This window comes from Pseudochaenichthys georgianus, chromosome 23 (genome assembly GCF_902827115.2).
Source record: "Pseudochaenichthys georgianus chromosome 23, fPseGeo1.2, whole genome shotgun sequence".
Taxonomy (NCBI): domain Eukaryota; kingdom Metazoa; phylum Chordata; class Actinopteri; order Perciformes; family Channichthyidae; genus Pseudochaenichthys; species Pseudochaenichthys georgianus.
In genome coordinates this window covers 24,567,120-24,593,525 of record NC_047525.1, presented here as the reverse complement: position 1 = coordinate 24,593,525, position 26,406 = coordinate 24,567,120, and the positions used below count along the sequence as shown (strand labels likewise).

The window sequence follows — 26,406 nt, the reverse complement described above, 5'->3', positions numbered from 1 at the left end:
GAGCGGTTAACCGTTTTTTTGGGGGTCGAATGTTCGAATATAAATTTGTTTTCAAATTCCCATCCCTAATATATACACAACCAAAAGACACATTTATACATATACATATTAAAGGGGACCTATCATACAAAATGCACTTCTCTCCATCAACATGTGTCCCCGGTGTGTCGGGGAACTCACGCAGCGTCAGGAAATAAAACCCTCTCTCTTTTCCTCCGTACCCAAATCTCTAAAAACGGGGAACAACGGAGCTGATCCAGATTTGCGTCCGATATGACGTAACATCTGAAATGTGGACCCACGGGCCAATCAGAAACGTTGCTATCAGAAACAATGCCCGACTGTTTTGGACGTAATATGGTCGGTGTTTACATTAGCATCGCTAACACTCCGAGCTAACCTGTACTGGAGAGCATGTGTGTGAAGAAGCAGGAAGTAGAAAGGAACTCAGCTTGTGGTATAACCGGCAAGAGAGAAAGCCTTTGAGCTCCAGACTGTTTCAGAAATAATCCTTGATCTAATCATCCTTGCATTTCATCAGCATTTTAGACAGAGGCCGTTTCTCAATGTCGAGTAAAACTGCTGCAGAGCCACTCTTTCAAGTATACTACATCATCGAGTGGCTCCGAAGGACTGTTTAAATGCATGTTAAATGCCCAGCATTCGGCGCCACTCGATGACGTAGTATACTTGAAATAGTGGCTCTGCAGCAGGTATACTCAATATTGAGAAACGGCCAGTATCTGCCAGGTTCCGCATGAGCCGGCATAAGCTCCGCCCCCTCTTATTTAAAAAAAATTCAGTTTAAAAAAAATAAAATATTTATACAGGTGAAAATCTCATTGAGACACACGGTCTCATTCTCAAGAGAGACCTGTTTATACTCAGAATCAGCACTTGGGTGTCTTTGTCTCACTTGTCGGAGACGATGCCCTCGGCGAACTCGCAGACGTGGACGAAGAGCAGCGAGAAAGTGAGGATCCACCTCATGTTGTGTCCGGGGAAATGAAGCCATGTGTTGTGATGAATCTGCACTTTGGAGCTCTGACTGCCCCAACCTGCGAAATAACGAGAGAGAGAGAGAGAGAGAGAGAGAGAGAGAGAGAGAGAGAGAGAGAGAGAGAGAGAGAGAGAGAGAGAGATTAATGTTAAACACTACATTGTGTTCAATCATTGGAAGTAAAAGTATGTAAAAATAAACAACAAAGTGCTCAGAGTATTCGAACTACGACATATTTAAATATAATAAAATACTTTTCAATGTATTTTCTCAAAGTTGATTTCTTGCTTTAACTGCACGTAAATATTAGATCATATGTTTTACAAGTTTCCATAGGTGTTGTGTAAAGTTACTGAGTGTACAATATATTCCTCTGAGATGTTCCTAATGGAGTAGAAGTATAAAGTGACCTAGTATAAAATACACAAGTAAAATACAAATACCTTCAATTGTGTTATTCAAATAACTTGTAAATATACTTCAAACTCATTGTTTGACAAGTTTGAACCATAACGTGGTTATTTGTGTGCAAACTGACTCAATTGATAATTAAACAGTTTCAGACACAAGTTTTAATGCTTGTAAACAACTCGAATCAGAATCGGGTTTATTGCCAGGTAGGTTCACACAAACGAGGAATTTGACTTGATGTCCTGGTGCAGACATACAATATAAAACAAAGAATTAAATATGAAACAAAAAATCTTTAAGGACACTGTAATAGTAATAATAGTAATAGTAAGTAAGCAGTATCATTGTGTGTATGAATGTAATGCATATAGAGTCTACGTTGTGTCAGTGGGGGGGCGGGCCTTGTTGAAGAGGCCGGTAGCGGAGGGGAAGAAACTGTTCAGGTGGCGAGAGGTTTTGGTCCTGATGGAGCGCAGCCTCCTGCCAGAGGGGAGGGGGCTGAACAGTTTGTGTCCAGGGAGGGAGGGGTCGGCCACTATCTCCCCTGCCCGCCTCAGGGTCCTGGAGGCGTGCAGGTCGTTTGAGTTTTCAAAGAAGTCTGTTTCCATCCCTTTCATTGATTGAGAGAGAATTTGATGTGTCGGGGAGGTCAGTGGTGTGGGAGAGCGGGACACTGGAGGGGTCGTTTGCAAGGCGTCGGCCGTTCGTGGAGAGTGAGGCTTTTGGCTAATTCACTTCATGGCAGTTTAAGTGTCAATTTAACTAATCAAACTGTAGCTTATTGGTAGAGAGAGTTCACAATACGGCAGCGTAGAGAGTATTTATTTATTTGTGAGGTTTGTTTCTGCTCTTAACTAAATGGAGCGCAGAGCTCAGGGGACGGAAACTGAAACCAGGAAGCTTCAATTAGTGAATCCGGAGGGACAGCTGAGGGCTTCTGGTCAGAGCTATTCCCATAAAACACACACACAAATAACTAACCATGCATTCAGTAAACCTCATCTCTTTCTGTATTAGAGGTTCATTTAGAAGTCATTTTACGACACAGGCTTGAGAAAAGATAGAGAAAATACATTTACAAAATAATTTAAAGAGTTCCCTCCTCCTTCCTTACTTATTTTCCAAATACCTTGAATTACTCTTTTAAAATGTCTTCCCTACTAGGGCTGGATACGTATATTATTAATATTATTGTTATTACTGCTATTTGAAACTAGATTTATTTTAGAGGGTGCATTAAATGAAATTGAAGTAATTTTCTAAATGTTCGTCCTATTTTTCAAAAATCTTATTGTGTAAGTATGTAATGAAAGCACCAATAGTTTACTCTACAATATTGTCGCAATATCCAAACATTTGGTCAGATATATTGTTATAAAGCACTATTCCCAACAACCTCCGTCCTCCCTTTACTCCTCTTTTGCTTCCTCTCATCCTTCTTTCCTTCCTCCCTCGTTTCCTTTTTCTTCTGAACATACTACGTTTACTAAGCATCAACAAAATAAAGCATATGTTTAAGAAGAAAAAGGGCAACTTGAAGAACGTTTTTAGTGAATATTATACAATCAAACCACCAAAATAACTGTTAACTGCCCTCCTTGCTGTCACTGAGGAACTGCACACTGCTAAAGCAGCCTCCCTCTCCTCTGTCATCCTCCTGTTGGACCTGTCTGCTGCATTCGACACGGTGAACCATCAGATCCTCCTTCACTCTCCAAGAACTTGGAGTTTCAGGCTCTGCACTTTCCCTCCTCACCTCCTACCTCAAAGACCGCACCTACAGGGTCACTTAGAGAGGGTCCGAGTCCAACACTTGTCAATTATCTACAGGGGTCCCTCAAGGCTCTGTCCTCGGTCCCCTCCTCTTCTCCCTGTACACAAACTCGCTCGGATCTGTCATTAGCCCGCATGGTTTTTCATACCACTGCTACGCTGACGACACCCAATTAATCCTGTCCTTTCCCCGCTCAGAGACCCAGGTCGTCGCACGCATCTCTGCTCGTCTAGCTGACATCTCTCAGTGGATGTCTGCTCACCACCTCAAGCTCAACCTTGACAAAACTGAACTGCTTTTCCTTCCGGGGAAAGATTGTCCCACTCTTGACCTGACTATCAACATCGGCCCCTCTGTTGTTTCCCCGACTCAGACTGCAAGGACTCTGGGTGTGACCCTAGATAACAACCTGTCCTTCACTGCAAACATCGCTGCTCCAACCCGCTGCTGCAGATACACGCTTTACAGCATCAGGAAGATACGCCCACAGCTGACCCAGAAAGCCACGCAGGTTCTGGTCCAGGCTCTCGTCACCTCACGCCTAGACTACTGCAACTCCCTCCTGGCTGGTCTGCCTGCATGTGCCATCAGACCTCTGCAGCTCATCCAGAATGCAGCGGCTCGTCTGGTCTTCAACCTTCCTACATGTTCCCACACCACGCCGCTCCTCCGCTCCCTCCACTGGCTTCCGGTAACTGCTAGAATCCACTTCAAGACACTGGTACTTGCGTACCATGCTGCGAATGGATCTGGCCCTTCCTACATCCAGGACATGGTTAAACCGTGCACCCCAGCACGTGCACTACGCTCTGCATCAGCCAAACGACTCGCTGCACCCGCACTGCGAGGGGGACCCAAGTTCCCATCAGCAGAAACACGTGGGTTTGCTATCCTGGCTCCAAGATGGTGGAATGAGCTCCCATTGACATCAGGACAGCAGAAAGCTCACACACCTTCCAGACTGAAACTCATCTCTTTAGACTCCACCTCGAGGATAGAACTATTAACAAAGCACTTATATACTAACAAAGGACTGGCTTATCTAAAGCCAGTTGAGCAGCACTTGAAACGATTGGCTCTGAAACCTGATGTACTTTATGATTCTGTTTTCTTCAAGTTTGTATCTTCTTGGTCGAATGCACTTATTGTAAATCGCTTTGGATAAAAGTGTCAGCTAAATGGAATGGAATGTAACCGCATTGCTAAATATTCTAAAATATTTGTCAGTATTTTTGTTTTTATTGTGCTTTGATTTCCTCTTTGTTTAATCATTTCCTGCAGGAGCCCACACTGATCACTGAACTGTTGTAATCCCAATCCCAAATTTGCTCTTCAAAGCTGCCTAATGTTCACACTGCCGACAGGAAAGTGACTCAAAACGTATGTGTGTGTGTGTGTGTGTGTGTGTGTGTGTGTGTGTGTGTGTGTGTGTGTGTGTGTGTGTGTGTGTGTGTGTGTGTGTGTGTGTGTGTGTGAGGGAAAGTCGATATCACCCGCACATCTGCTCTCAGCAGCTGACAGATTATTGTCACACAGCTCAGCAGGAAGCATCAGTTCCTCTCCTCACAATGTTTTCACTGTCTTTCTGATCACATTCAAGTCAGGAAAACTCACGAGAAACGTCCTGATCAACATCGTTTCTGATCCCTTTATGTTGAACTTTCAATACGAGTAAGAAAGTATGACTACTAAGAAGCAAAAGATAAAGATTGGGAAACTCCAGTGGGCTTTTTCCTAATAGATAAACCTCTGTAAGCATTAAAGCCTAAAACAGACGGTCCAATAACTTCAATAAAATGGTGCAGAACTATCATAGACAAGAGGACCTCCAACTAAGGTAAGATTCAACATGTTGCCCTCTCATCAGCAGGAGAGGACTCTTTAAAGTAGAGACACTACATACTGATGTACACCTGAACATCAGCAGGAGAGGACTCTTTAAAGTAGAGACACTACATACTGATATACACCTGAACATCAGCAGGAGAGGACTCTTTAAAGTAGAGACACTACATACTGATATACACCTGAACATCAGCAGGAGAGGACTCTTTAAAGTAGAGACACTACATACTGATATACACCTGAACATCAGCAGGAGAGGACTCTTTAAAGTAGAGACACTACATACTGATATACACCTGAACATCAGCAGGAGAGGACTCTTTAAAGTAGAGACACTACATACTGATATACACCTGAACATCAGCAGGAGAGGACTCTTTAAAGTAGAGACACTACATACTGATATACACCTGAACATCAGCAGGAGAGGACTCTTTAAAGTAGAGACACTACATACTGATATACACCTGAACATCAGCAGGAGAGGACTCTTTAAAGTAGAGACACTACATACTGATATACACCTCAACATCAGCAGGAGAGGACTCTTTAAAGTAGAGACACTACATACTGATATACACCTGAACATCAGCAGGAGAGGACTCTTTAAAGTAGAGACACTACATACTGATATACACCTGAACATCAGCAGGAGAGGACTCTTTAAAGTAGAGACACTACATACTGATATACACCTGAACATCAGCAGGAGAGGACTCTTTAAAGTAGAGACACTACATACTGATATACACCTGAACATCAGCAGGAGAGGACTCTTTAAAGTGGAGACACTACATACTGATATACACCTGAACATCAGCTGGAGAGGACTCTTTAAAGTAGAGACACTACATACTGATATACACCTGAACATCAGCAGGAGAGGACTCTTTAAAGTAGAGACACTACCTACTGATATACACCTGAACATCAGCAGGAGAGGACTCTTTAAAGTAGAGACACTACATACTGATATACACCTGAACATCAGCAGGAGAGGACTCTTTAAAGTAGAGACACTACATACTGATATACACCTGAACATCAGCAGGAGAGGACTCTTTAAAGTAGAGACACTACATACTGATATACACCTGAACATCAGCAGGAGAGGACTCTTTAAAGTAGAGACACTCCATACTGATATACACCTGAACATCAGCAGGAGAGGACTCTTTAAAGTAGAGACACTACATACTGATATACACCTGAACATCAGCAGGAGAGGACTCTTTAAAGTAGAGACACTACACACTGATATACACCTGAACATCAGCAGGAGAGGACTCTTTAAAGTAGAGACACTACATACTGATATACACCTGAACATCAGCAGGAGAGGACTCTTTAAAGTAGAGACACTACAGACTAATATACACCTGAACATCAGCAGGAAAGGACTCTTTAAAGTAGAGACACTACATACTGATATACACCTGAACATCAGCAGGAGAGGACTCTTTAAAGTAGAGACACTACATACTGATATACACCTGAACATCAGCAGGAGAGGACTCTTTAAAGTAGAGACACTACAGACTAATATACACCTGAACATCAGCAGGAAAGGACTCTTTAAAGTAGAGACCCTACATACTGATATACACCTGAACATCAGCAGGAGAGGACTCTTTAAAGTAGAGGCACTACATACTGATATACACCTGAACATCAGCAGGAGAGAACTCTTTAAATATGTAAACTGATTCCACACTCTTGCAGTCAGAAAGCGGTTTAACAAAAGCTTGCAGGAAACTCAACTGGGACTACTTACACTTCTCAAGGAGACATAAAAGTGTCCATACTAGTTGTAAAAGCTCCATGTAACCAGGGGTTACAATGGTATATTTTTTAACATATCGCCTAACCTTAATACTCTATTGTTGATACTGTGAAGTTAGAAGTGTTAGGGTTCATGATAAATAAGGGTAGCTTGGGTTTAGGCATTAAGGAGGAATGTTTAAGGTCTGTTTTTATGTACTAATGTCACACAGGAAAACATGTTTTTGCACAATCTGAAGGTTAATAAAATGTGTGTATTTCCCATGCTGTATAAAAGCACTTTTCAATTCCCCTGACGTACCGATGAAGAGGATGGGGAAGGTGATGAAGAGCAGGAAGACGTGGGGCACCAGGTTGAGAGCGTCCACGAAGCAGCCATTGTTCAGCGTGCCTTGCACCACGCTGTAGGGATTGATACCTTTGTCGTTTCCACAAAACGACATGGCCATGCCCCCCCCACACCGCTCCACACAGGCCTCCAGTCACTGTGGGGACACAACACACACACACAATAAACATCAGAACACACACAGGAGGCCAAAATCTGCAAAAATAAAATTTATATTAAGGTACACTTATTCACCATCAACTTCATTAACATATTAGAGTCAAACTATAGCTTATTGGTTACGAACAAGACTTCACTTTAAAATAGGGAACTTATTCGGAGTTAGAAACACCACATTTTGAGTTATTTTGACACAATTAACACTTTTTAGTTTCATGTCTTGTTACATAAGAATAGACCATATTTGTTAAGTGTTATTATGGGAGGATTACTATTCTTGTACTGCATATTGAGCGAAGCATATTAAGACGTACAACAACGTCCTTACTTGCAATAAATAAGCACTAATTAGAGGGTTATTGAGGAAAAACTCTTAACTAATGGCTTAGTACTTGTAGAATATGGTCATGGAGAATAAAGCATTCGTAATTGTTTAATACTGACTAATAAAGAGCCCATATATTGCTTATATGCATGTTAATTAACTACTAGTTGATGGTGAATATGTGTACCTTAGGTGGGGTATGTAATTTTGGAGAAAGCAGCTCAAGTGGCTAGAATTTGAAAATACACAGCGGGAACAAATCTGCTACTTCCTTCCAGAGCCCCGCCTCCAACACACACGAACGCGCACATGACCAATGAGGGCACGAGATAAGTGTGTGCCCAGATGGAAGGCTGACAGGCTGGTAGGCCATCCAGTTACTTTAGCCGGCTTGAACTGGTGATCACAGTTTGACAGCTATAGGCCTACAGCTTTCATGTGCGGAGGCATTCACAATCAGCCCAGCTGTAGAGAAGACCCTCTCAGCTGGAACGGAGGTTGGGGGTATAGCAAGGTATAGTTTAATTTGGCATAGGTTGCACTCTACACCGCACTCACTTACCTGGTCGAAATATTTCCACACATTACTCCTTTTTGACGCCATGTCTGTTGTGTAGGACTCTTCTTGGAGTGTAAATAATTACCGGACTATGACTGGTAAAATATGTTGAATACCGGCTAAACTAAATCTCTCCTGTCAAAATGTCTATGGACTTTGCCGCCACACACGGTTGCCAAGCAGCGCTTATTGTTGTGTAGGCTGGCCATGTGTCGCGAGTGTTGACAGGGGGCGGGGGAGCACGCTCATGAACTGTTAGCGCCGGAACCTAGCAACGGCTGCGGAGCTAATTTGCGCCACATTTGGGCATAAGATGAGGTTTGAGTCTGCGTGGTCTGCGTGTAGGGAGGGGCAGCAGCCATATCATTGTCTAGAACCAGCTAGATCTGATGGATTTGGACATAAACACGAGTGAAGTATAACCGGACACGAGAGAGAGAGATCAGCACCTGCAGCTCTGCCCGCTGTGAGGGACCAGTGAGCGGAGCAAAACACACCTTTAGACGTCACCTAACACATTTAGCTATGGCACAGTCGTATGTATATACATTGAATTATTCAATTTGATAATATGTAATCAACTTAGTAATAACTCCAACAAAAAAAAATTATAAAAAAAAAAATTATAAAAATATGCATAACTCATATTCGATACATGAATAATTTCGAATATTCGAATATTCGATTAATCGTTCCCATCCCTAAGTTAAACTCAGTTAAAGAAGAGAAAAAGCAAGAAAAACAACCCAAAAAATGTAACAATTATAAAAAACGATGCAGTGTTGTTACGTATAATCTCTATGACCCTTCAAAATGATCACTCTGTGTCCCTGACGGAGCTTTGGCTTGAACTCCAGAGACTAGGTCACACATTTTTGTAGCATGTCAAAAGCTCAAGTGCACACATACTCGCTCACACACTCACACACACACACACACACACACACACACACACACACACACACACACGCACACACGCACGCAGGCCAGTGTGAGACATGAGAGCTATTTAAGGGCCGCCGCCCAACTACATTACTGTTAAATTAATTTAGAGTTGGAACGGGTTGTCGTGTTGTTGTTTTTGAGTTAGCAATGGCTTCAATGTCTGCTTTCAAGGTTTAAAAACGATGACACAATGTGCTAACAATGATTATAAAAATGCTGCTCCCTAAGTAGTGCAACGATTCACCACTTCAAATAACACACTTCCACTTATAATTATTATATAATTATTACATTATCGACAAAATAGTTGGTGTTTCTGTCTCGACAAAACAGTTTTTTTTACAGTGTAATTATTACTGCCTCCATCGCTGAGGTTGTCGTTGATTTATTGTTTTGTTTGTCAACAGGAATAAGGAACAACAACAGGCCCAAATGTAATAACACGTTAGCATAGGGAGAAAGAAGGCACGAGTTTTGTGGGAACAAGTGTTACGTTTTCAAGCTTAATATTAACAATAATTCATTTTAAACATTTTATATCTCTTGATGTTTTGCTTATTGTTCCTGCTTAAGTTATACGTCGTTCTGCCTCGATCGTTGTATGTTGATATAAAAGGGTTCACTGTAATGTGAAAGCTTTCTCCTGACATTAAATACGATTCTTTACATGTGAAGTGCCTGAATGATAAGTGGCTGCTAGTCAGGATTTTACGCCTGATATCGATGCCCTTGCGAGGGCTAAAAGATGTCAAGTTTCAGGAGCAAACTAATCAGTGAGTCGACCTTGAACATTGAGTATTATAATGTCTATCAGCAGCTTCTTTAGTTTGGTTTGATGCAACACTGTGGCTGCACTGCCCCAACTTTTTGTGGAGGAAACTCAAAATCCTCACTTAATATTTGCATTCTGTGGCGAGTCAGTTCAGGTGGAGACTGTGATCTTGAAATTGCACTTGTTTGTCTTAATAAATGTCAGTTTGTTCATAACGTCTCAATATGTGGACATTTTCTGAATGTACTTATTTGCACTTAAACAGAAATATTGTCGTTATGTAGGGCCTGTGGGTTATTATGCTATGATTTTACTGGTCCGGCCCACTTGAGATCAAAGTATGTGGCCCCTTAACTGAAAATAAATTACATTACATGACACTTGTTAGACGCTTTTATCCAAAGCGACTAACATACTCAACACTGTGGACGATCCCCACGGGAGCAATTTGGGGTAGGAACACAACGACATGCTGACTGCAGTGGGGTTTGAACCCTGATCCGAACACCTACGGACAACCCACTGCGCCACACGCCACCCCTGCGTTAACTCATTGGTTGCATCAACATATATAGAATTGTGGGGGTTTTAGGTTTTAATAGCCGCTTTTTGTTGCCATTGTTTGTAGTATTTCCATCCACATAGAGGACATTTACACACATTACATTTGTAAAAAATTGTAATTCAATTTGTAAAAAAAATGTGTACAAACAAAACAAAGATGGCCACCACATGTAGCGGCCATCTTTGTTTTGGGACAGTACATATATTTTGTTGCCAAAATGTCGAGAAATCACGGCTTTTTAGGACAAACTAAACATACAAACTCATAACACATAAATACCTGAAGTTACAGTGGTGATTTAAGATGTTTCTGTTTGCCAGAATTTAAGCCAACTGCTCCAAAATGACAAAACCATACCATTTTAATCCCAAAAATAATTGAAAATTCTGACAATTTCTTCAATTTATCATTTGGGTTCCATATGAATGTCACTTTTGCTTGTATTAATTGGCCTTACTGACATATAGGGGGCATAATGGAAGTTGTTTAGCTAACGTTAGGACCGTTGACACCCTAAATAATAGACGATAACTTTAACACTGATTAAAATATAAGGCTTTATTTGTAATGCACTTTTCATACAACAGGTGCAGCTCAAAGTGCTTTAAAGACATGGCACACGTCACAAATTAAACACCAAAAATATCTAAATCCTTGTGAACATTATGCACATAATACAGATCAAAAAGGGGACGCGCTAATACAAAGCTAATGTGTCTTTAGCTGTAGTTAAAAAATGGCCACAAGCATAAATATATCAAGCAAAAGTTACATTTATTTAAATAAGAAAAAAGAACACCTGCGTTGGACTAGAGTCATTTTAATCAAATAAAACAACTTTTAAATACTAAAATAAGCTATCACAATGTTAAATTGGGTCATTAAATTAAGCTTAATTGTAACAGGAAAGTCTCTTACCTCGAAAAATAAAAGTAATTATCCTTAATGACAGCGTCTCATTCCGGGACTCTGTTTTCTTTTCTTTTTTTTAAAGATATGAAACAAGTGGAGGACAGAAAAGAGAGTACAGTGAGAGTTGAAGTGTAAAAAGTTGATTATTTTTAGCCCCAGCTCAGCATCAGCTGCTCCGCATGTTAGCGCTGCCAGGCTGTGACACAGGGTCAAGTTACCGCGGAGAAAACACAGCTTCCGGTGGGATCCTTCAACATAAAAGACGAGAACATTATTGATTAAAAAGACTAAAACTATTGTCTATATACACTGTACATTCATTTTTTATTTAACTTGTATATTTTCTACTTTTTAACGCCGTTTTATTTCTATTTTAAGATGTTTAAATGTTAGAATTGTTTATTTCTACTCTTTTAATTTCTACTTTTGTGCAATGCGTTGCTTTTTATGCTGCTGCAACACAAACAAGTACATCTATCTTATGTGTTCACAATATAAATCTCATTATTTTTAAATATCAAAAGTGAAAAACAAAGACACATAACGTATCGCTTTAAATCCAAAAGCAGATAATTTTTTGATATATATAAAAAAAGAATACCAAGCAAATAATAATAGTATAATAAATAAAAATTCCCATAATTAATTAAAATGCTATTAAAAAAGGGGAAATATTCCATGGTCTCCAAGACATATAACAACTTAACAACATTATCCTTTGACTTGCAGTCAATTCAATTATAAATTATCCTGTGGGCCGAAATTGAATCCACCAAGGGCCTGATTTGGCCCCGGGGCCTTGAGTTTGACACATGGTCTAGACCAGTGTTTCTCAAACCTTCTCATACCAAGGACCACTTAACCAATAAAAAAACACTCGCGGACCACCAAACTCCACAAATATCCCAAAACACATAGTTTTTCTAGAACAGATTATAAATCGCCTGGAAATGGTACAAACAAGTGGCAACATCTGTGACGAAGGTGTTGCGCTGGGCTTTATCATGCAATAGAAAGTGAAACTTAAGCTCGTTCCATTGCGGAGATATTCCCGCGAGAGTGCGGAAAACTTAAATGTATTTATTTATTTCAAATGTGAAATGTTACCAATATACGCACAGACCACTAGGGGGCGCTCACGGACCACACTTTGAGAAGCACTGGTCTAGAGTAGACGATCTCCGTTTAATCACTGACAACATAACAATCAGTCTTATATTACATTTCCCTCACAGCGACTCCTCTCACGTGAAACATTTACAAAAAGGGCAGAGGAAACGTGAGGGACACAATATATAGGGGGGGGGGGGGGGGGGGGGGAGTCCTCACAACAATAATCTCCTGACCACACTTCAGAGGTTCCGCCCACTGCTCTCCGACCGTGTCAGGTATTGAACATTCAATAAATGAAGAACACAGAATTACTAACTTAATATAAAACACAGAATTTGTGTGATTATACAAAATGATTTACAAATAAACCCCACTGCATATTTACAACTGTTACTTATCAACTGTTTTTGTAAAGCACTTTGAATTGCCTTGTGCTATATAAATAAACTTGCCTTGCCTTGCCTTAAATGCACTGTGGAAACCACTTAAGGCAATACGATGAAGAATGAAACAGGTGTCCTCTACGAGACTCCCTTTAAAACCATTTCCTTTCTAAAAATAATCAATAAAACCATTAACCAATTGCCCAGCAGGGACCCTCGTGGCATGGGGCCATAAAGAAGGAAGGGCGGTTTTCTCATTAAGTAACTGCTTTTGCTGTCGTTGACCTTTATTGGCCCACATGTTGCACCTTCTGGATGAAGTCATGCATTATATATATATGTGCTCTCCTATTTTCTCATATGCTGCAACTCTTTGTCATGTTCACCTCCAAGGCCACTGCCGAGGTGCCCTTGAGCAAGCCACCTAACCTCGAAACTGATCCCTTGGCGCCGGGTACCTGGCAGCCTCTCTGCTATGCCACCTCTCCCATCTGCATGTGGTTGTGTGTGTGTGTGTGTGTGTGTGTGTGTGTGTGTGTGTGTGTGTGTGTGTGTGTGTGTGTGTGTATCCTCTGTGTGTGTGCATGTATATCTTATCCTCCCCTGTGTGTGTAATGTGTGTAAGGGATTAATAAAGTGTATCTTCTTCTTCTTCTTCTTCTTCTTCTTCTTCTTCTTTAGAAGTAGTATTTTACAACTGCTCAGTGCCATTTTCAAGGCTTTCTAGACTGTTATTTTTATTGTTGTATTTTGCTCCTGTTCGCATCCAATTTCTCCAAAGCCTGCACTCAATTTGACCTTTTTTCTGTCGTTATCTTATTTTGAAGGAGTAATAATCGTTATATCCGGATAAAGAATGCTTCATGTTTGCAAACTTGATAGGACGTCCCCTCCTCTCAGATTTCAAAACTTGAAGCAGTTTATTGGTGAGAAGGGGGTTCATTATGAGCTGCTTTTACGACAACTGACATGTCAGTTTATAGACCTGCAACTACAGTACAGTATCGACCATGCTGTCTTTTATCAATTGCATGTACAACACTTTGATTAAATCCCTGCAGCTGACAACAAAAAACCGGTTAAAATATGTTTTAAACACTGGACAATTAGTCTGCCATTAGCTCGAAGGGGTTTCATGATAAGAACAAGAAATACCAATAACATTAAATAACATTAAATGACAGAAAATGACCCAATAATTGGACAAAATCCAACACTCTGGCTTGCAAATAGATAATCTTTTACAGAATAAGAATCCAAGTAAATAAATGTGGATGTTTTATGAAACTAGTTTTTAGAGAGTAAACAGTGGCACACAGGAACAACATTTATGTATGATGTACAGTCTCAAATGATAATCTGATCGGATGTCGGCTGCATCTGAGAGGATTCAAAGCGCTTTGGCATCAAAACGTCGCAGAAAGGACATTGGATCCGGTCAGCTGAGTGCACTGACTCGAACACTGTCATTCGCAGTGGACTAAAATGACATTTATTGATATAAGCTTCTGAATCAACCACAAAAAGATGCAATAAATACACTTCCTTATCATACAAATAGCATATAAACCTGGTGTATTTTACGTATCGTGCAGGCAGCATAACCTACAATATCATTGATGTTGACATTACCAAAACTCCATTGAGAAGTCAAACAATTAAGAGTTTTCCCACATATAGACGAATACTTATATCTTTAACAGTGGGTTTGATGAGTATTCCCGAAGTGACTGGATTTAATCTTAAATTCGGCTTTAGTAAAAATGAATTTAGGAAGACTTTTCTCTATAAAACTTTAAACTTTTTGAACCGTCCCGCCTGTAATGAACAAAGCCCGCGTCCGGATAGAGAAAAGTGATATATGGTGAGCAGCATCTAACACCAATGAACAGAGGCTTATATTTTCCTTTTGTGTGTATTAAACTAATGCCGAATGCAAGATTTGCCTTCTATTAAATCATATATTATGTCATTTTGAATTTGTATTTCATACATTTTGGTTGGAAGACAAAACTCCCTTAAATTATCAGAGTTTTCAATGGAGTCTGGCGTATGGTGACATTAAAAACCGCTACAAACTGAACATCGTATCGCACCACGCTGAGGATGTTGGTAATGAATGACAGAAACGACAAAAAAGGAAAGCCTTCCCCAACACTTACCCGTCCTCTGACGCAGGTTTTTGGGGTCAAATCGTCCCCCACTTTCTCCGGATCTTAATGTCCAGTGCGCGTCGTCTTAAAATAATGTGGTTTATACTAAAGGTATGGGGACAGGAAATGCCTATATGACATTTACTGTCGTGTCGACTCAGAAATCCCCCCCCCACACAAACACGCGCACACAAACACTCCTTCATTAGATATGGTGGCTGGCCTTTTCTCAGATGAAATTGATGATAGTGTACGATGCAAATATGTAGGTCAAATCAAAGCCGAATAAGCAAATAAGAGATACATCGAGGGTAGCATGTGAACATTTGTGTTGTTATGCACGTTGGATGAGCATTTTGTTATTTAATATACACACTTGCACGTGTCTCAAACGGTGGAAGGAATTGAATAGTCGTTATATATTTGTATAAAGCAGCCAGGTAATGTATATTAATGATTTTAACATCCTATAATGGTCCAACATAAATGACATTCATTATGACTTTCTGTCCACCTGCGCAGCATTTTATTTAGACATTTGAAGTATTTTTTATTCCAATGAACCGTAAGAGGGCGCTGTTTATTCAAAATATGCGCGCGTGTGTGTGTTTGTTTGTATCACAGCAATGGGACAGTGTGAGGAGATTCTCATCCACCAGTGTTTCCCAAGAAACTGTGAAGGGAAGAACTTCACCTCTGACCCCCCCCCCCTACACACACACACACACACACACACACACACACACACACACACACACACACACACACACACACACACACACCACAAGTAAGTAAAGAAATCAAGGAAAATCCGACAGCTGTTGACCTTTGACCTTCATGTCACCAGAGGAGGAAGTAGCACTCGAGACACACAGATAGCGATGAATTAAGATTTCCAGTATTGAATACAATCCTGGATTAAAGGAACGAGCATGATTAAGAAAACACCTGTAATACCATTTTAATTCCATCAGTGTGATCAGTGTTCTGTGTGTGGTTACGCTCAGCAGCGTGAGAAAGCTCTCTCCTGAGGAAAGTGCTTGACCGACCCCGAACAGGAAGTGGGGACCATGTCTCTCCACAGAACACACAAACAGTCATGTTGTATATTTTAAAGAAGACATACTATTCTCATTTCCAGGTAGTAGTGTCTCTACTTTAAAGAGTCCTCTCCTGCTGATGTTCAGGTGTATATCAGTATGTAGTGTCTCTACTTTAAAGAGTCCTCTCCTGCTGATGTTCAGGTGTATATCAGTATGTAGTGTCTCTACTTTAAAGAGTCCTCTCCTGCTGATGTTCAGGTGTATATCAGTATTTAGTGTCTCTACTTTAAAGAGTCCTCTCCTGCTGATGATCAGGTGTATGTCAGTATGTAGTGTCTCTACTTTAAAGAGTCCTCTCCTGCTGATGTTCAGGTGTATATCAGTGTGTAGTGTCTCTACTTTAAAGAGTCCTCTCCTGCTGATGTTCAGGTGTATATCAGTATGTAGTGTCTCTACTTTAAAGAGTCCTCTCCTGCTGATGTTCAGGTGTATATCAGTATGTAGTGTCTCTACTTTAAAGAGTCCTCTCCTGCTGATGTTCAGGTGTATATCAGTGTGTAGTGTCTCTACTTTAAAGAGTCCTCTCCTGCTGATGTTCAGGTGTATATCAGTATGTAGTGTCTCTACTTTAAAGAGTCCTCTCCTGCTGATGTTCAGGTGTATATCAGTATGTAGTGTCTCATACTGTCTGTGCTGCAGCACCTCTTTTCACCCTCTGTCAGAAACCAGAGCCCAGTCTGCTCTGATTGGTTAGCTGGCCGGCTCTGTTGTGATTGGGCAACTCACTTAGAGATGTCCCACCCCTTAGCCTATCACGTACAATGCGTTGGAGCGCTAGCCAATAGGAGCGTGAGTGTTCTGTAGTGATGTCACTATGTTCTGGAATTTGGGATTTTCGCCTTTGCAGACCATTTACATGCACTAAAACCTATATTACACACTTGAGGAGAGGGAGAAACCCTAAAAAAGCCTCTTTAATCGTGAATGGGTCCTCAGAAAGATAGTGGAACAAGAAGTGAAACACACACGCCTACACATACTAGCTGTGAGTCTGTACTGCCACCTTTTGGGGACGCGATTTCAAAAAGTTGCGGCAATAAATCACACGTTAATAAACTCAGAAGTAAAATCCTCCGGCAGCAGCCCATAGACGACAGGGCGCTATCTTCCTGGCTCGTGAAGGTTTATCAGACAAACAGAGGGAGATAACGGGGACTTTTATACAACTTTTTGTCGAACGGATCTGCTCAGTGAAGCCTGTTATTCGACGGCAGCGAGGCGTTCATGAGATTCCTGCAGATTGGAGGAAATTAGTTCCATTTTTTAATCGTGATCAACAAACTGATGAGGCAGAGGCGGGATGGGAGAGGACTCAGAGTTGGACGGATACAATCCTACAGGAGTTATAGATTAAATAGATCCTGTTGATTTAAACTGAACCAACAACTCAATACAGGAAGACAGGTTTCCACCACATAAAACTCATAAATATAATATTTATTTTGATTTTTAAGCACAAAAGGGCAATTTACATGCTCTGGCATTGCATAAAAGCATCGCGCAGGTAAAAGGGTGAACACAATATCTGTGAGATAAAGGAGACAGGACAGGGACAAAGCTAAAAACCGCATGAACGTTAAAAAACGATTTCAAATATACAGTATGTATTAAAAAATGGCTCGAACAATAGCATGATCTGTATTAAATAATGCAAGACACACACATTAAAGGTGGGGTAGGTAAGTTTCAGAAACCGGCTCGAGATACACTTTTGTTATATTCCATGGAATGCTCTTTACATCCCGATAGCAATGAGTATCTGAAGTGCTTTGACAAAAAATCCATACAAACATTTCATCTGTAGAAGCCGTAACACTGTAAAAAGTACAACCAATCGATTGGATGGCCTACCTGCCTGTCAGCCTTCCCTCGGGGCACAAACTTATCTCGTGCCCTCATTGGTCATGTGCGCGTTCCTGTGTGTTGGGGGAGGGGCTCTGTGAGCAAGTGGCAGATTTTCTCCGGTTGTGTATTTTCAAATTCTAGCGATCTCGAGCCGGTTTCTCAAATGTACCTACCCCACCTTTAATGCAGCAATATTATTAATCTAGGGAACATTTGACTACGTAATCAATACTTGTCATGCTTTAAGAAAACTGTGGCTGTATGATATCCTTATATACTTTTAATACAACAAATGTATTACAGTCAAAGTAAAGGTTTAAATACAGGACTTCTACATGTGGTGTATTATTTCCTAAGTGTCTGTTTAACATTTTCACTCAAGTAAATGGTCTGAATATTTATTTCACACGGATACACCTTATGAATAATATATTACGATTGGTATATTCTTAAAAGGGATTGCAGTATTATTTAGCAGACTGTAATTTCCCCGCAATAACAGGTTTGTGTTTTCTGTCACAAGAACTCTTTGACCAGCAGAGTGCGTCCTTGCCTTTATCAGAGCATGACTTTATGTCAGGGTTTGGCAAGAATGTAAACAACAAGCAAGCTTTTATTAAATTAAAAGCATTTCCAGGTTCATATCAGTGTGTAGTGTTTCTACTTTAAAGAGTCCTCTCCTGCTGATGTTCAGGTGTATATCAGTGTGTAGTGTCTCTACTTTAAAGAGTCCTCTCCTGCTGATGTTCAGGTGTATATCAGTATGTAGTGTCTCTACTTTAAAGAGTCCTCTCCTGCTGATGTTCAGGTGTATATCAGTATGTAGTGCCTCTACTTTAAAGAGTCCTCTCCTGCTGATGTTCAGGTGTATATCAGTATGTAGTGTCTCTACTTTAAAGAGTCCTCTCCTGCTGATGTTCAGGTGTATATCAGTATGTAGTGTCTCTACTTTAAAGAGTCCTCTCCTGATGATGTTCAGGTGTATATCAGTACGTAGTGTCTCTACTTTAAAGAGTCCTCTCCTGCTGATGTTCAGGTGTATATCAGTATGTAGTGTCTCTACTTTAAAGAGTCCTCTCCTGCTGATGTTCAGGTGTATATCAGTATGTAGTGTCTCTACTTTAAAGAGTCCTCTCCTGCTGATGTTCAGGTGTATATCAGTATGTAGTGTCTCTACTTTAAAGAGTCCTCTCCTGATGATGTTCAGGTGTATATCAGTACGTAGTGTCTCTACTTTAAAGAGTCCTCTCCTGCTGATGTTCAGGTGTATATCAGTATGTAGTGTATCTACTTTAAAGAGTCCTCTCCTGCTGATGTTCAGGTGTATATCAGTATGTAGTGTCTCTACTTTAAAGAGTCCTCTCCTGATGATGTTCAGGTGTATATCAGTACGTAGTGTCTCTACTTTAAAGAGTCCTCTCCTGCTGATGTTCAGGTGTATATCAGTATGTAGTGTCTCTACTTTAAAGAGTCCTCTCCTGCTGATGTTCAGGTGTATATCAGTATGTAGTGTCTCTACTTTAAAGAGTCCTCTCCTGCTGATGTTCAGGTGTATATCAGTATGTAGTGTCTCTACTTTAAAGAGTCCTCTCCTGCTGATGTTCAGGTGTATATCAGTATGTAGTGTCTCTACTTTAAAGAGTCCTCTCCTGATGATGTTCAGGTGTATATCAGTACGTAGTGTCTCTACTTTAAAGAGTCCTCTCCTGCTGATGTTCAGGTGTATATCAGTATGTAGTGTCTCTACTTTAAAGAGTCCTCTCCTGCTGATGTTCAGGTGTATATCAGTATGTAGTGTCTCTACTTTAAAGAGTCCTCTCCTGCTGATGTTCAGGTGTATATCAGTATGCAGTGACAGCAAGACTAAATACACATATATATGGAGGACGGAACATGACATAAATATAAATAAATAAATGAATAAATGTTTGAATAAAAACATAAATAAATACGGGAATAAATAAATTCATAAAAGATGATAATAACAATACCATGAATAAATAAATTCACTGAAGAAGTATATAAATACATGTGTAATAATAATGATGATAAAATATATATTAATATTTAAATAAATAATAATAAAATTATAATGAAAAAAGAAAGTAAAAAATTGAATAAATACATAAACAATTATAAATACAAAAATGATAAAGAAACAATGAATACATTTAAAAAAAAATGCAATAAACACATAAATAATAAAATAATAATTGATCAGTTGTTTATTTTATTTTATTTAAGATAAAAAGGACATCAAACATTCTGGGAGGCCAGCTGATACCCCCTCTGGCACTGTGTGCAAAACCCTCACCCCCTAAACACGTCTGATCACACATACATGTACGGTTCACTCCCAAGAGCTGACCTAATCAGAGAAACTAAGGTTAGCAATGTTAACACATTTGATCGCACAATTTCCTTAATACACAAAACACAGACCTGTCAAATACAGAGAACACAACTAAGTAAACAAAAGACGAAAAGCAGTCTCTACATTGAGCACATTAGGACCGTAAGAAAGGTGCACTACTTATTACTGCAAGAGCAGCTGGTGGTGAGGACCTCAAACAACTTCAATCTAAAACAGGCTATTGAGACAAGTGCCCTCAGTTTGAGGCGTGATTGAAGGTCATTCCAAGACCAAGGACCGTAATGAAGCCTCAGTCCGCACGGCAGGAACCTGGACCCGTATCCGGGCTCTGGATCTGAGGCTGTGAGAGTCACAAACTGGGGCAAATCTGGCACTTATGTACAGTGGAAGCTTTCCTAAAATGGACATTAATAAAAACCAGTGCTGCATCCTACGCATACTAAGTGAGGACCGTCCAGTTAGGCTGTACAGTTTGCAATGATGTGAGTTTAAGAGCAGGCAAAACCCATAACCAGTGTTGCTGTGTGAATGTCGGTTTGAATCCCAAACAAGGCAGTACAACCACCAATAAAACATTACTAATAAATAAATAAAACTTGATTTATAAGAATACAATTTATTATTATTTATTTAATGAAATTATCGTAATTGAAAAAATATCATAATGTCAATAATTCAATTTTTTTAAATAATAAATAAAACATTAAATTACATGAAATAAATACATTAAAATAATAATATTTGTAAAAAGTTATGATAAAAATGCCACGAAACATATAAATACATTAAAAAACTAATAACAATATTTCAAATAACAATAATAACAAATTGAAAAAATGAAATAAAGAATATAAAGAATATATAATAACGTATATAATAATAAAACCTCCAACTGACAGTCCCATGTCGGTGTGGGTCTGCCGGGCTCAAGAAAATATGAATGATAAAGAGTAAAATAATAAGACTTTAAAAAAATTGATTAAAAACATTAAAGGGGACCTATCATGCAAAAAGCCCTTTGTGATGTCTTCTCTCCGTCACCACGTGTCCCCGGTGTGTCGGGGAACTCACGCAGCGTCAGGAAATAAACCCCTCTCTCTTTTCCTCCGTACCCAAATCTCTAAAAACGGGGAACAACGGAGCTGATCCAGATTTGCGTCCGATATGACGTAACATCTGAAATGTGGACCCACGGGCCAATCAGAAACGTTGCTGCCAGAAACAATGCCCGACTGTTTAGGACGTAATATGGTCGGTGTTTACATTAGCATGCTAACACTCAGAGCTAACCTGTGCTGGAGAGCATGTGTGTGAAGAAGCAGGAAGTAGAAAGGAACTCACCTTGTGGTGTAACCGGCAAGAGAGAAAGCCTTTGAGCTCCAGACTGTTTCAGAGCCTTGATAATCCATGATATGGCGTTTCATCACGGCAGCATTTAGTTTAGACGGTAGCTGCCGGGTCCCGCATGAGCTCAGACCCCTCCTCTTTAAAGCTTTATCCCCGAATCAGCGCTTTAGAAACAGGAAGTGAAACAGAGGGATATGAGGCGTGGCTAGAATGATCTGTTTGGTATTTTGACCAAAACACTTCATATCAAGGCCGGATTAACCATATGGGCAACCTGGGCAAGTGCCCAGGGGCCCTTGAGCAAAGAGGGCCCTCAGTGACAAGATAAAAAAAAAATATATATATTTTTTTATCTTGTCTTTTTCGGGCTCAACCTCACTCATCATACATTGTTTTTAAATGACACTCACTCTTCGCCATATATAACACAGCTTTTCTATAGGGTCAAATTAATATATTTTCTAAACCGTCTCTGTACTGTAGGTCTCACTATGTATGCGCTCAACTTTATTACTACGCAGCGGCGGTGTATAGCTGAATCACAGCCCCACCCTCACTCATGTCACATTTTGTCACATGAGCTGAACAAATGGATGGTGCCGCTAGCCAAACGCCCAGCGGGGCTGCGAAAAGAAAGAAAAAGAAGAGAGAGTGGCGGCTGCATTAAAAAAATGTCCCAACAATAAATAGCTTTTTCAAAAAAGCAAAAAGTGACGAAATAGGCCAGCAACCACAAGGAACGGTGGCAGAGGATGTTGTTGAGCTAGCGAGCAATGTTAGCCTTGAGCCTTGGATTTTGATGACCTAATCACAGACTTTTCAAAGAGAAAGGCAAGGAAGAAACACTTCTAAAAGGTAAGATCCACTCTCTCTCTCTCTCTCTCTCTCTCTCAATTCAATCAATCAACAAGGGCATTGGCATAAGTAAATAACACACTTCGCCACACATCACAACACAAATAACAAACAACATTAACATACCAAAGTTACAATATGATGATATAATATACAGTGCCTTGTCTCCTCCCAGGAGTACTTTCAGCACGAAGGTCACACAACCTCCTGAACCTGGATTACAATGTGACACACACACACACACACACACACACACAACTCACAATCAACCACACATACATCACACTGACAACCACACAACACGCATACACAACCCCAACACACACCAACACCACACACACAATATGCTCCTCACATAATGTACTTGATCACTTTGTTGACACTACCACAATTTCACACACCTTTTTACTTTTGTAAACATCTCATTTGACTAATAGAACTCCTCGTGTACTTGTACAGCCAGCCAGTCATATTTTGGCATTAAGTCGGGTGCTGCTCTGAGGTTTTGAGTGATATTACCTAGGTCTTCTTGAGCCATACACTGTCTTGAGATCTTATCCATTGTATCTTTCTCTTGTGATTTCTGACTGAAAGGGCAAAAGGCTAGACCTACTTTGGTTGAACTATGTGGCTGCGTCCCTGCTTTTGGCAAATAGGTGTGCGATTGTACATGCCAGATTGACATGTTGGTAGGTATGGGTAGGCGTGGTGTTACTTGTTGGTACGTGGGTTTGGGGCAGGGGCAGACTGGCCATCGGGAATACCGGGAGTTTTCCCGGTGGGCTGGTGCTGTACGTGGGCCGGAGGGCCGCTCGGATTTGAAAAAAAATACAATACGATGGGGGGGCCTGTCTGTCAATTATTCCCCGGGCAACTTTTTTCCCCCAGTCTGCCACTGGTTGGGGGGGGGGGGGGGCATGAGCGCTCAGTGCCCAGGGGCCCCTGGAGGTACTAATCCGGCCTTGCTTCATATACATGTTTTTTATATTTTTTTATATATCTGAGACCTGTGCTGTTGGCTACAAATAGCATGATAGCCGGGCGAGAGAAAAAAGGAGAAGAAACTGATTTGTGAAGCCACCAGATGGTCTTTTCATTAACAAAAGAAAAAGAGGCTCACCAGCCAATTTGCAATCTTACGACAAAACAAAACAACTTTCTCATAACAGAAAGCGACAGTAAACCATAGCACTACTCAGAACTTACAAGTTGCACGTCCCGCGTAGACAACAACAAACAAACAACAACAACAACAACAACAACAAAACACTACACTGCTGCACAGATCACCCACTGCCCCCATGCAGCCCACAGGATAAGGAAGAGAGCGACTGCAGCCTTCCTCAGGTCCCTGATTGGGGATTGGGAGCACCCGAGGGAGAGGCTGCACCTGAAGGGAGACCACACACACACACACACACACACACACACACACACACACACACCGGCACGTAACACAATTATATGGCTCGAATTCTGATTTCCGTGTGGCAGTGCTTTCTTCTTGAATCCCCATTTCCTTTTTTATAAACTGATATTGGGTTCAGCTCCGAGACTAGAGAGGTGGCTTTAGAGTTCATTTTAATATCTTGAAAGAACTAACAACAGTGTTAAGTTTATCTGTTTCATTTCCTCAGGAGGAACGCACCTCTCTTTTGATTTATAGCTCCAGTGTGTTGCTCAAAGGACAGGTCACAGTGGATGAAAGTCTGTTTGGGCTGTAATGTAATACGTGAGGTTATTTATATATTTACTCTTTCCGTGGGAAACATCGCTGAGCGGGCTTCTCGTTTCCTGCGAAGATTTGATGCAGCGATGGAAGGAAAAGACAGGAGAGGACACAGTGTTCAGGTCTCACACGGAGAGCTGCAGAACACGGGAAAACAACTGGAAAACCCAACGTAACCATTTTGAGAGACTCCTGACGTCAGCCTGCAATACAACACCTAGAGTTCAATAAAATACTACTTTAACTGTCTTAATCCATCCTTTTTTCAGGTTCATATGTGCTTTGTCTGACATGTTTAAATGCTTTCATACATAAAAAAAAAAAAAATACAATAAAATAAATGTAATAAATTAAATAACTAAATAAAATAAATAAATAAATCAAAAAAACAAAAACAATAAAATTAATAAAATAAATAAAATAAATAAATAAATAGTCAAATTAAAATTTGAATGAAAAATGACTTATATAAAACTATGACTATAAAATAATAAAAGTTTTTTTTTCGAGCACATTACATTACAACGACATGCTGACTGCAGTGGGGTTTGAACCTGTGCTCCCCTGACCCCAACACCAACGCACAACCCACTGCACCACACACCTCCCTTATTCGCACATATTCGATTCTTCAATGAACTAATTGAAGTTGCAGCTCCATTCAAAATCCATTTACCCTTAAATGTCACAGTAACACCATACAACAAAGTATCCTCATCACTAGAAAGCAAGTTGACATAAAAAGTGCTCGACAGCCTTGGTTATTTTTTTCACTGAATTTCATTTTCAAAATAATGCACATTTTAAAAAGACTTCCAGCAGCCTCATCCACCTTTCAAACGCGGATGCAGGACTTCTGAACAAACTGTCCGTAATTCTAATGTGTCAGTCAGATCAAAAAGAAACCACGTGGCCGTTATACATTATTTAGGTGGAGCTGAGAGACAATACGCACCTGTCATCCACCTGTTTAAATCTGAACAAATAGCCCTACGGTGAAGAAGGACCTTGGGCCAGACTTACGGAGATGCTCCTCGTCCTCCTGCTGAATACTAAACATGGACTTTGGATGCGTGCAAAACGGCGGATTAGCATGGGAACAACATCCACTAAAAGCAGGGTAATTCACGGGGATATCAGCAGCAACATGCACAGTGCAGACATGCTCATACAGAGGCTTTACACACACACGCACGCACACACACACACACACACACACACCCACACATACATATTTTCCTGGCAGTAATCAGAGGGCAGTGTGTTTTTCTCGGCGGTGTAATTCATCAAAGTGACGGCTGCCAATGAGTATCAGTCAGCCAGACAGCCACGGCCAATCAATCATCAATCTACCTGCTCTTTGGTTCACAGCCCTCTGCAGGCACCGTATTTTAAACACACACACACACACACACACACACACACACACACACACACACACACACACACACACACACACACACACACACACACACACACACACACACACACACACACACACTTTCTTTACAAGTTGTGTGGTTCCTCCTTCCTGTCTGGGTCAGTGTGTAGAATCAGGCACTCCTCAATAAGGGTTGGGGGTTTATTTCCCCCAATTAGACCACCTAAAGTGAGTAAGTAATCAAGAAGAAGTTCGTTAAAGGATTAATTGAGTCATATAAGTTAACACATCTGAGGTAACGCAAGTGTCAGGAGTGGGATTTGAACCCACGCCTCCAATTGGAGACCAGAAGTCGCTTTGATCAGGAAGGAGTCGATACTTGAGTCTGGCGCCTTAGACCGCTCGGCCATCCTGACTACGGCTTCTCTCACTGTTTCTTCTGCAGAAACGAACACCTAATAGTCCCACTTCAATTATATCTGGGACTTAATGAGATATCTCAGATTACTATTAGATAGATTGCCATGCCAAACACTCCGAAACCTTCAAAAGTCATGTCTTTTACAACCACCAATAGAGCTTCTTTGTGTTGATATACCCGCTTATATTTGACTCAGATAACATCGCAAAGATTACTAAAATCCAAAGATTACTGGACCTTTAGGAGCTTAATTATGTAATGTACCGCACAGAAACCAAGTACTACCCATAGATACTTTTACATA

General features: G+C 40.5%; 1 protein-coding gene and 1 non-coding gene across 6 annotated transcripts in view; both read right to left on the bottom strand.

Annotated features, from left to right (window-relative positions):
• Positions 1–15,216, bottom strand: part of abcc9 (ATP-binding cassette, sub-family C (CFTR/MRP), member 9) — a 96,764-nt gene extending 81,548 nt beyond the window's left edge. For 4 of the 5 annotated variants that reach the window (XR_011642500.1, XM_071201701.1, XM_071201703.1 and 1 more), the window contains exons 1-3: positions 11,405–11,580; positions 7,114–7,297; positions 917–1,058 (exon numbers count right to left, since the gene is read on the bottom strand). Coding sequence is in view for 4 of the 5 variants with exons in the window: in XM_071201701.1 (XP_071057802.1) it covers positions 917–1,058; positions 7,114–7,261 (290 nt within the window). In the remaining variant the exon portion in view is untranslated. Of the gene's footprint in view, positions 1–916; positions 1,059–7,113; positions 7,298–11,404; positions 11,581–15,056 lie in introns of those variants that run through there. The other variant, XM_071201702.1, reaches the window with a different exon arrangement.
• A 10,770-nt stretch (positions 15,217–25,986) lies between these two features.
• Positions 25,987–26,097, bottom strand: trnal-caa (transfer RNA leucine (anticodon CAA)). The gene is made up of 2 exons: positions 26,060–26,097; positions 25,987–26,032 (listed from the first exon to the last, which is right to left on the bottom strand). It is a non-coding gene; the product is annotated as a tRNA-Leu (tRNA).
• Positions 26,098–26,406: the final 309 nt, after the last annotated feature.